At 41.5% G+C, this 12,298-nt stretch overlaps 1 protein-coding gene across 1 annotated transcript in view; it reads right to left on the reverse strand.

Moving 5' to 3' along the window:
• Positions 1–12,298, reverse strand: part of rnf13 (ring finger protein 13) — a 56,055-nt gene that overhangs the window by 32,590 nt on the left and 11,167 nt on the right. Inside the window, exon 4 of the mRNA XM_078258810.1 lies at positions 5,942–6,064. Coding sequence (XP_078114936.1) covers positions 5,942–6,064 — 123 coding nt within the window. The remainder of the gene's footprint in view (positions 1–5,941; positions 6,065–12,298) is intronic.

Genomic DNA, 12,298 nt, shown 5'->3' on the forward strand with positions numbered 1-12,298 from the left:
AATAGACAGCAACTAAGTGAAAGAGAGCAACAATGTGGCTCCACAGAGCTCAACATATCTCAGTACATGTTACATAACTAGTACATTATGTCTGAATGTATATACAGTAGACCTGCTGTGTGTGTGTGTGTGTGTGTGTGTGTGTGTGTGTGTGTGTGTGTGTCTGTCAAGGTTATAATCATTAATGAAAACGAACGAAATAACGAAAACTAGGTGGGAAAAAACATTGTCGTAAACTGAAATAAAAATAAAAACGAGGCATTACAAAAAAACGATAACTAACTTAAACTGCAATGTCTGTTTGCAAAACTAACTAAAATTAAATAATCAAGTAAATGTCCTTAGTTTTTGTCTTTGTCAATGTCTTTCATAGAGCAAATAACATATCTTTCAGAGTTAACATTTCCAACCGTAGACCTGTTTTATACAGTCTATGCCATAGACATAGTTTCGGACTGGGAACCCAGAAATTCCGACATTCCGTGTCAAATTGAAGACAACATAGTCCATGCCCCTCGCCTGGCATCATGGCGGTACTGAAAGTCAGAAGAAAGTGGCAGAGACCTACTTGATTATGACTGTGTCAGATAAAAGCAAGTGCCTTGCAGTGGAAGGTAGTAAAATACTGAATGTGGACAATTTATTAAAGGGAAAAATCCCACGAATTTGAAAGTATATTTGAGAAGCGCACACAAGGAGGCTAACCTAGCTTACAGGTTAAAGGAGAACGCAAAGCCCCCTTTCCCAGGGTACAGGGCCAGGCAGCATGACAGAGACAACAGCAGGACAGAGAACACTATAGGACGGCTTTCACCAGCGACCCGATAGCTGCTGGTTAGTAAATACGCAGGAACACCATAAGTGGGACGAAGCGTGGGTTAATATGTGTACTGATACTGGGATGTCTACACAACTGTGTGACTCCATTGACTTCAAAAAGTTCGCCACTTTACTCGAACCAAAGTTCAAAACACCTGTTCATGTCTTCTTTAGTCTGTTGGTGATTTAGGCTTTTTTCCTGGAACACGTCACTTACACATTTTGCACTGACTGCGGCGTCTTGTGTAGACTGTTTACATATTTGTGCCAATCATATGTACATTTTATGTACTGGTGTTATTGTTGAATACACTGTGAATACATATTTCTAAAATTGTATGATGTTTTTGTTGAGTTATTATTACACAATACCTTTTCTGACCTTTTTGAATCTTGCCCCCGCCAAATAACCCATATTACAAAAAAAGACTAAAACTAATAAAAACTAAACTATAACTAAGCATTTTCAAAAACTAAAAACTAAACTAGCAAACCCGCTTTAAAAACTAATTAAAACTAAACTGAATTGGAAAACAAAAAGTAAAAACGAAATAAAAATAAAAAAAAATGAAAAATGCAAAACTATAATAACCTTGGTGTGTGTGTGTGTGTGTGTGTGTGTGTGTGTGTGTGTGTGTGTGTGTGTGTAAAATTGGAGGGCAGCAGTGGGACGAAGGGACAGTCTGCAAAAAATCTTGCTTAGACGTTAAGGAGGCACGGGGGGTGTTCATGGGAGGGAGAGGGGAGGAAAAGGGTATCGAGTTTCCTGTCATCCCCCTTCTCCCAGAAAGGTCAGAAAGGTTACCAGTGAGCCCCCCACCACCACCACCTCAAAGATTCCCAGTATACAGGAAGTGCAAACCCAGTCTCTCTGGAGATTTATTTTTTAAATGGAACAGCCATGGAGGAATGCTTTCCTCTTTCTTGCTCAAACACACACACACACACACACACACACACACACACACACACAAAGAGCGAGTGTGCCTATAAAGACCCCTTCACATGATCCCATTCACCCCTCCCTATCTCAAACACTCTCTCTCGACATTCGACCTTCTCTCTGTCATGGCTTATCACAATACACACACTACAGCTCTTACACATTCTCTCTCTCTCACACACACACACACACACACACTCATACTCCACGGGTGGAGAAGCTAACACTTCACGGAAGGTTAAGTGGGCGAGTGTCCGTTTTATTGCCCATTACAGCCACAGATCCATTAAAACTCTGCGCTGTTGCACAGTGGATGCTAATGCCTAAATGCTATGAGGAGGCTGCAGAGGGACAGAAAGAGATGGAAGGCAATGAAACGAAACAGCGAGCATGTTAGGGGGTGACAGCCCTGCACCACACACACGCACACACACACACACACACACACACACACACACACGAGTGTGTCGTCTTAGTCAAGATGGAATCTATTATTCCTTTGTTTCCCTGCAGCTTCTGGAGGGAACTGAGCCTGACTTAGAGGGAGGGAGTGTGAGTGCGTGAGAGAGAGGAATTCAAGGTAGACAGCTGAATGCTAGTGACAAACTGTGTGTGTGTGTGTGTGTGTGTGTGTGTGTGTGTGTGTGTGTGTGTGTGACAGAGAGAGAAAGACAAAAAGGGTCAAGCAACTGAAAGAGTGATGGAAAGACAACGAGTGACAAATCGGTCTAGTTTCCAGCATACTGTCAAACCCAGTTTATTCTAATACTTTTCAAAGTGTCCCTATTTAAAGCTAGTTTGTTGCTACCATCACAAAAAGTTTAAATATAGGCAGTAAACACATAGAGATGCACCGATTACAACTTTCTAGGCCGATTCCGATTTCCGATATCCTTTGAGTTAGGCCAGCCGATACCGATTTTAGCCGATTCCGATTTCATTTTTTCGAACCACTTTACAGCACACACAAATATTTATTTTCTATCTTTTCTTTAATAGAACATTTTGCACAGAACATAGAAAAAAATTTTAATAGATAATGGATCACTATAAAATAGGACTATATAAATTACTCCTGGGAAATTCACACACCTAAATCTAAAGTGCAATGTTAGAACCATTTCCTTCTTTTCACATCCAATATCCAACAAAAAAAATGTGATTTTGGTTTTTGGTGTCGTCCCTCCACGACCTACTCTTTCCTTGCAGGTGTTGCATATTACAAACTTGTTATCTTCGGCACACACGCTGAAGAATTTCCAAACAGCTGACATGTTGCAGGTTAATTCACGAGGTTCCCTACATGTGCAGAATAGCGCGGACACGCGCTTCACACCGCGAGCGGGTACGCGCGACACACGGCAGAAAAGTTGAGAGAAAGGAAAAAAAAAAAAAAGAGACTGTGCTGTCGCGTCCGTGTGTGCATGCGTCCTTGAGAACTGTAACTCGTATAACGTATGTTGTCAGTTAATTGTAGCATTGACCGGCATGAAATCGGCATATGTCAGACTGACCTGCCGGTCGCCGGTCATGGCCGTGCACGTGAAAACCGGCCAATTCCGGTCACCGGCCGGTCTATCGGTGCATCTCTAAAGAGAACCATATTTGCCACATTGAGTCAGCCCTGCTGCCAATATGTGCCAGCAGCCAACTGCAGTACTGCAACAAAAAAAACTCCATGCGGGCCAAGAAGCATTTTCCCTATAGATGGCCATTATAAAGACACACCTGTAAAACTGTTAAAAGGATACTTTTGTTAACAAACAAGGTGACACTTTACGTTACTATTTTTCAAGATTTCTTTTGGAATTTTGCCTTTGTCTGGATAGTGACAGTAGAGATACTGACAGGAAAGGGGGGGATGACAAACAAAACAGAGAAGAGGTGGAAGGTCGAGAAGGATCATTCTCTTTGCAACAGGAATCAACAGAGGACGTTAACAAAATATCATCTTGTTTTTTGATGTTGCTTTAATTAACTTTTTTTTCTTTTTTTTTTATCTCTAAAGACGCAGATGTTTGGTATTTTTACTTGACAGCCGACTAGCACAACTGATCGATTTGGCCTAAATGTCAAAACTTACTTTGCGGTGACGGTGATAAATGCATTATAGCGTTAATGTGCTTTTTATGACACAACTAGGAGTATGAGTGCTGTAAGGTTACACTGAAAATGCCACCAGATCTCAGCAACAAGAAAACCGGAGTAAACTTCAACAAGTCAAAACTGCTCCTTTGAGGGTTGCAAGAGGTTAAATGTCAAATCTGACATAGTTCAGAGAGACTGGTGTGTGTGTGTGTGTATTGTGTTTATATTGTGTTTCTGTCTGTCACACAGCTATGTGGAGTGGAGTCTGGTTACACTCAGCAAAGAGAACACCTCACTGCTCTTCTGTACTGACATCAACATGCCTCACACACCTACGGCTGAGACACTGCAGCTGCTCTGTTCTCTGTCTGTGTGTGTGTGTGTGTGTGTGTGTGTTACAGATAGACCTTCTAAGGCTGTTAGACCAACAAAGACAAAAAAAGCCATGAAAACAGATTGAAAAAGAGGGATTGACAGGAAATGTGAGGGTGAATGAGCAACCAAGAAGGTACAGAGCGAAAAGGTAAGACTGAAAAGTATGAGAGTAAGAGGCAGAGAGAGAGATGCCAAGAGGCTGCATGCTTTCCTCTCTTTCACCCCATTATTCATTCTCGCTCTCAGTCTCTTTACCGTGGCTCTCTTTTCACCCCTCTCTCTACCTCAGTCCTTTCTATTCTTTCTTCTGTTTTTTACTCTGAATCCATGAAAAACTGGAGGTTTAAGATACATTTAGAAACCAATCTACCGCATGGGGTTTCCTGCATATGGACATTTTTAGTTTTCTTTCGTGCAAAAGTAAAACAATTAAGAGACCAAACAAAAAACTCATACTTCTGGCACAAATCATCCTTGGGAATTAGCAGAGGGTGCGGTATTAATAATAAAACTCAGTAATTCACTAACTGCCAACTCTATTGCCAAATTTACCAAGTGTTCAGACTAAAAGTGTGAAGTTTTTCTAATCACATGGGGAAAGGTAATGTGTTCGCTATTGATTAAAGCATCTGGTAACAATTCAGGAAGTCTGCATGACGTGAAAAAGGTCTCTACAGTAAATTTCTTGAAATTCTGTAACAACAAATCATATCATCGTATCATCAAGGTCTCAAAAAATATATATAAAGTTTGCGCTTTATAGTTTGTAGTTTTCTTTAAGTTTGAATTTTTCCTGGCATTTATTTGGAACGTGCAGGCACTGAAACTGCCAATGCCTCAGTTCTACTCAAAATCCTGGTTTAATTCACAGCCACAGTGGGCGACTTTGCATAAGTCAGTTAGGCTTTAACTAAGGTTAGAAGCTTTAGTAGACTGCTTTTTTTTTATGGCCAGGTCAGATATACAGACAATATTTTTACTCCATTTCTCCTTCATCTTCCTCTCTACTGTTGAACTTGGCCTACGCTGCCTTCACCATCCTCTGTGCACTGCACATGGCCTGATGATGCCTCACTTCACTAATGGAGAGCAGCGCTCTCTCCATCTTTCAGCCGCTTAACGGACTTATTTGGCAAACTGAACTTTTCAACTCCATAAGTCCAGCATCACACACAAAACTGCAGCAGAAGGAGAAGAAAAAAAACAAGTGGCGTGGGATAGATACTCATGCATGAAACTGTGTTTAGGGAAATGACTGCTTTCTGTTTTCCTTTCCCAACCAGACCTGATCTGATATTAATGTAGTGTGAGGCAAGACATATTAGTACCTCACACACATTGTTTTGGCAACGTGCCCTTATAATTAACAGCTGCTGAAACAAATTATGTTTTCAATTACTTTCAGGTGTTGCCGTGCACTAAAACAACAAGTTTCCAAAAAACTAGACTTTCACTAAACAAGCACTGGAAGCCTGTTAGTGAAATACATATAACACATAATTCACTGTACCAACGATGCGGTTATGTTTTGCTTAGATATAAAGTTATAATAGTTATGTACAGTTTAAAACTAGAGATTAGATTGGAGATGGGTGGAGTTGATCAAGGTTGTGGCATGGCCTAGTCAGGAAGGACTTCAACCTCTGACAATAACCACACCCACACACCCCCACACACACACACACACACACACACACCCCAGTGTAAACACTGTACCTTGATGTCAAAGTTGCAGTCGAAGCGTTTGATTAGGACGATGAAGGCGCCCGTCAAGTTGTCCCTCGGAGGGGGCTCGATGGGCTCGCACGCATTTTCTGGTCGTGCCCCAATCAGGAAGCCCTGCAGGGGACGACATAATCAGACATGACATTGTGAGAGAAATACATAAGATCAATCAAATCAAAGTTTCCTCAGCTGTCTAATAAGGAGTCATTTTTGAAAATAAGATATTTATTATTTATAGAAAGCTCTTTCTAGCCCTTAAAATCAATGATAACGACATAATTGAAATTTATAATGCTACTAGTAAAACGAGCAGCACCACTTTTATAAACATTTGCCTAATGAGTGATGTCAAACAGTTTGGGTGTTCTTCAGTACACAGAAACAGATAAAGATAAAAAAAAAAGACCAGACATAATAATTAACCAGTATATTGCTGACAAAGAAATTGCCTTGCTTCATTCATTACTTTTCTGCAGCTGCTCCTTCATCACTGCTTGTGTTCTCTAGTGTCAATAAGTAAAAAGCTACACTGGGGCAGTCAGGGGTTACTGAAGGCCACTTTCACAGGGATTTATGTCCGCAGATTCAAAGGGACATAATGTTCATTAGCTTACTTTCTAACACCTCATATCTAAACAAGATCTGCTAGTTTTGTCAGTGTTCATGCTGATTTATGTTGACAGTTGTTGGACTGTAGACAAGTCACGAGAATCATTTAAAAAAAATCACACATTATGATGAGATACATGTGACTGAATAGCTATATGACAAGTCATCTCCACTGAAGAACAATATCTTTTCTGTGTTTCTAAAAAACCTTTTGCGAGCAAATCACAGTCCAAGATATGATCACACTGGTTTATCAGATTTTATAGACCGGCTTAGTGAGCCTGTATTCTGTTAAAATAGGCTAGACAACACTTTAACATCCCAGGATACAGTGTCAGCCCCCTGACCCAAACCATGAGCAGCGCCATCTTTGTTCGCTGCTCCCAGATAAACAACATCTATCAAAACCACAGATGAAATATACACTTGAAAAATATGCTATGAAGCAGTTCTGGTGCAGCCCCAGATGTAACACTGGCAAATCAAACATAAATATAACATGGTAATGCATGCATAGTTAATACAGAACTTTCCACTGCAGTGAAGAATATTACTGACACACAAAAATGATGTGTGTCTTTATATGTCCATAAAAACCTGTGTGTTTTTGCATGTATCACATTAGCGTTTAAGATGGCTTGTGTTTTCAGTTTGCCCTGAAAAACTCTGGCCCTTGTATTTCCCATGTCTCTCTCTCTCTCTGCTGCTTCCTGTCTTAGTCCCATTTACAACAACAGCTTTTGAAGTCACTGATGAGACGGCGATAGTGAGAAGAGAGAGAACAAGAGAGAGCGTGAGAGAGAGAGCGAGAGGGAGAGAGAGAGGCTGAGATTGCTAAAGGGAAGAAGAACAAAGGCGGAAAACAGAAAAAGATACAAATATGGAGGCAAAGTGAAACAGAGACCTGCTGAAATGCAGACAAAAGAGGAAAGCCAGAAAAAAAACGGATAAAGACAAAAATAGAAAGGTGAAGGCAAAAAGAGGCAGATAAATAATAGCACAGACCCAGCGCAGATAAACAGAGAAGGGATGATGAAAGGAAAACACACAAGAGATGAGGAGGGAGGAACCAGATATGATGCACATTTCTAAACCTGCTTTAATGCAAGTGTAGCTAACACCTGTCTGTCTGTCTGTCTGTCTGTCTGTCTGTCTGTCTCAGAGGCAGGGTGGTACTCAGGAAGTGTCGACGGCTATGGGACTCTGCCAGCCATTTTCAGCTCTTGCTCTCTTAAAGCCAATACTTAAAAAAAATAAATAAAAAAAAACAACAGCTTGATATCAAGGAGAGTCAGCACTTTCTCTCACACACACACACATAAGGCCGGTGTCTGTTAGCAGCAAACTGATCCTCTGTGAGTGCATCTTTCCGGCTGCCACAGTGACACGACTCTAAAACAGCAGCTGAGCCACATACGGAAAATGACCACAGTGACACATCACATTTACTAACAAATCGAGCCACAACAGAAGAGACAAAGTTGCTATTTGAACGCACTGCCCAGATGTAGTTCAACATTAATAAGACCTGACGTATGAAAGGTCAAGGGAAATCTGTGAAATTATCACATCAGGGAGGGGTTAACGTGTGAGGAATCACCCATCACCCCCACCGTCATCACCTCTGGGTGCCTCCTCCAGTGCAGCCCTGCCATGCTACTAAATTACATCACTGTGCCACTGCCTCACATTCTTCCTCCTGACTTTAAAAACCAGAGGCAAGAGCGCCCTCTGTTGGGTAGAAAAAAACATTTAAAAAAACTAAACTGCAGAGAGGACAGAACGAGGAAAACAGGAAATAACTGGGGAAGGAGGGGAAATCCTGAAAACATAGACTGAAAGGAAATGTATCTAAAATACTGCCTGTGCTCTGTTAGACTCCAAGCTGGGTGACATGGGGCTTTTTTGTCTAACAATATTCATAATTTTTATCATCCTGTAGTGCCCCATTTACTGTGAATATGAGGTTCTACTGTCTGTCAGGGTACCCCCAGGATCCTCCAACTTAAATTCAAGGCTTTTTAAGACCTTTTTAATACCATTTCAAATTAAATTCAATGCCAACTTCGTACCCATTCCGACAGAAGTATGAGGGGAAAATGTAAAATCTGTATACATTTTTCAACCCTAGAAAATAATGATGCACATTTTATTTAAATTATCAGTCATATTTAATACAATTTATTGGATTATAATATAATCCAATAAAATAAGATATATTACACTGCATAATGAGCACTTTTACTTTTGGTACTTTAAGTATATTTTGATAATACTTTTGTACTTTTAACTTAAGGGAGATGTTGAATGCAGGACTTGTAACTGACAAGTAATTTGTAACTCTACAACACAGTTTCTTTCTACTTTTACTGCAATACATGATCTGAGTAAGTCTTCCACCTCTGTAAATCACCAACAACAGTCGTGCATGAAAACCTGCAGCAATGTTTAACACTGAAAACACACAGCTCAGTTCAGCGTTTACTTGCAGCTCTGCTACAGTAGCAGATAACTGTTAACGTTACCTGCCGGTCACGTCGTCTCTAAACAGTCTGCTCACACTGAAGTCCTGCACGGATCAACAGATGTTAGAGTCCGACGGCTGCTCGCTCTGTTTGTTATAAGACGCACACCGAGCAGATTAATGCGTTCACAGATCCAATCTTTGCAGTTGTTACCGCTCGGTGTTTGGCTAGCTAATAAGCCGTTAGTACGGTGGCGCTGAAGTGCAAATCACAACAGCAAATAGAAAAACGCAACAGCAAATCATAAAACACAACGGTAAATAGGAAAACACACGACAGCAAATAGGAAAACACGACAGCAAATAGGAAAACACGACAGCAAATAGGAAAACACGACAGCAAACAGGAAAACACGACAGCAAACAGGAAAACACGACAGCAAATATGAAAACACTTCGGCATTAACTTCTACCGGAAAAGGTAGGGACTATCTAGTAGAGGATGGACCCTCCTGATTGGACAGACGGACTGTCTGTCTTTTAACAGGAAGGAGAGGTGAAAAACACGGAAAAGCGCCTACTTTTAACAGAGAGACAGTCCGTCTGTCCTTTCAGGAGGCTCCGTCCTCTGCTAGATAGGCCCTACCTTTTCCGGTAGAAGTTAATGCCGTTTTGTTTTCATATTTGCTGTCATGTTTTTATGTTTGCTGTCGTGTTTTCATATTTGCTGTCGTGTTTTCCTATTTGCCGTCGTGTTTTCCTATTTGCCGTCGTGTTTTCCTATTTGCCGTCGTGTTTTCCTATTTGCCGTCGTGTTTTCCTATTTACCGTTGCGTTTTATGATTTGCTGTTGCGTTTTTCTATTTGCTGTTGTGATTTGCACTTCAGGGCCACCGTACATTAGTCTGTTAGCTTGAGCTTAGTCTGAAGGCGCCGAGCGGCCAGCCAGGCTCCGAAAACACCGACACATTCCGCACATCCTCTGCTCAGCTTAACCGCTATCCCCCCGGTACCGGTCAGAGAGGTTTATTTTGTGTCTCGGTCCTCCGGTGCGTCCAGCGACGGGCTCCGGTCAGTTTTTAATTAGAAAAACATCTCCATAACAGCAGGCGGCGTCAAAATGAAAACCGGAAATGATGAACACGTCACGTGGGTCTGGCTTCTCCAGCCGCGTTCGGAAAAACGATCTCGTATTTTACGAAAATAGTTCACTGAAATGTGTTTCTGAAGACATTTTAAGCGAGAAATAGGCCATATAGTTGTCTTCATTTCAGATCGACAAAGGTCAGTTTAAAAGATTTTCGTCAGATTTTGAGAGGCGTTAGTCAGGCTCATCCAGCTCGTCATTTCCTTGTCAGCACTCCACCAATCAGATTGGTCATTGAGACCGACAGCCCGCCCTCCGATTCAACATGTCAAATCGGCCAAAATGAAGGCAGACGTCCCCTCCGACGGACGACGGCACGGAACACACCGAACAGACTCAAGTCACTGACCTCACCAGACTGTCCGACGGACGATTATCAAGTTGGTGTGTCAGCGCCTTAAGAGGGAGGAGATTTTTCTGGTGGATAATTCCAAATTACTGCACAGTGATCACACTTAATCCCATCTCTAACAATCTCACTATAGGGCTTGTTTGGGTTCAGATAGGGAGAAAAAAACAGAGGAATTAATAACTGGCTCTAGCCTGAGGCTAGGAGATTAAAGCTCATGTGACTCCACACTCACATTCATCGATGTTCAGATTACCTACTGTAACCTGTTTATACCACTCCTGAAACTCCAACAGAACAGGAGACTGAGAGTAAAGCAGCTACTTAGACACAATGACTTGCTGTAAATCTTATCACTGTAAACGTACAGCGAGTCATCTAGACACTGACAGGAATTATCTGCTGTGAAACATCTACGATTAGTTAATTACCATACATTTACCAGAACCAGGCACAAGACACATGATTCGTGCAGGTGCATTAAGTAACTCAGTAGTGCTTCATCTCCATGACTCCTTTCAGAGTCAACATTTCAGCACGTGTTGACACAGCAGATGTGAGCATGTTTGAGCAGAGAACTGGCTTGATTATTATATCATTTAATATTTAATATTATATACATAATATACATAATTATATACATAATATTATATTACATAATTATATACATATTATAATGGAAGTGGATCGGTCATGCCATGGCAATACTCGGTAGTCTTTCCTTTTCTTTAGCCATTTTTCCCAAGTAAATATTTTGAGATAAACAAAGTACTATAAACAAAATATTACTAGTTACGCCGATGTTAAGAAGTGGACACCACTAGAAAGCCTTGAGTGTAAAATCAAAGCTGGAGCTGGCTTTAGTTTGTCTTTTGGCTCTAATGGTTTAAGACTGGTATGGTGTAACTGCAGACTGAATTAGCTGTTAAAAGCTTAATGTTGGAGGGAACCATGTGGAAATCTCACTTGTTCTACTAATACAGTGCATGAGTGCTCAGACTCAACTCAGATGGATTTTCTGTTGTTGGAGAATTTAATGGCTCTGACAAACCAACCTGACGGCCGACCGTTGGCAGAAAAGGCAGTCGGACAAATCAGTCTCCCCGAGTTGGTCAAAAAAGTGCCTCGGAACACACCGAAGCGACGCCGACTTGAGCGTACGTTCTGCGCGTACGCGAGACGTAATACGTCTCCATAACAGCTGGCGGCGCTAAAAAAAAACAAAAACGGAAATGACGAACACGTCATGTGGGTCTGGCTTCTCCAGCCGGCCATAATGGCGGCTCGTTCGGAATACGATCTCATATTTTATGAAAATAGTTCACTGAAACGTGTTTCTGAAAACATTTTAAGCAAGAAATCGGCCATGCAGTTGCTGAATCTGTGTTCAATTCAGATCGACAAAGGTCAGTTTAGAAGATTTTCGTCAGAGTTTGAGAGGCTCATCCAGCTCGTCATTTCCTTGTCAGCACTCCACCAATCAGATTGGTCATTGAGACCGACAGCCCGCCCTCCGATTCAACATGTCAAATCGGCCAAAATGAAGGCAGACGTCCCCTCCGACGGACGACGGCACGGAACACACCGAACAGACTCAAGTCACTGACCTCACCAGACTGTCCGACGGACGATTATCAAGTTGGTGTGTCAGCGCCTTAAGAGGGAGGAGATTTTTCTGGTGGATAATTCCAAATTACTGCACAGTGATCACACTTAATCCCATCTCTAACAATCTCACTATAGGGCTTGTTTGGGTTCAGATAGGGAGAAAAAAACAGA

The sequence above is a fragment of the Sander vitreus genome, chromosome 9 (assembly GCF_031162955.1).
Source record: "Sander vitreus isolate 19-12246 chromosome 9, sanVit1, whole genome shotgun sequence".
In the NCBI taxonomy this organism is placed as follows: Eukaryota; Metazoa; Chordata; class Actinopteri; order Perciformes; family Percidae; genus Sander; species Sander vitreus.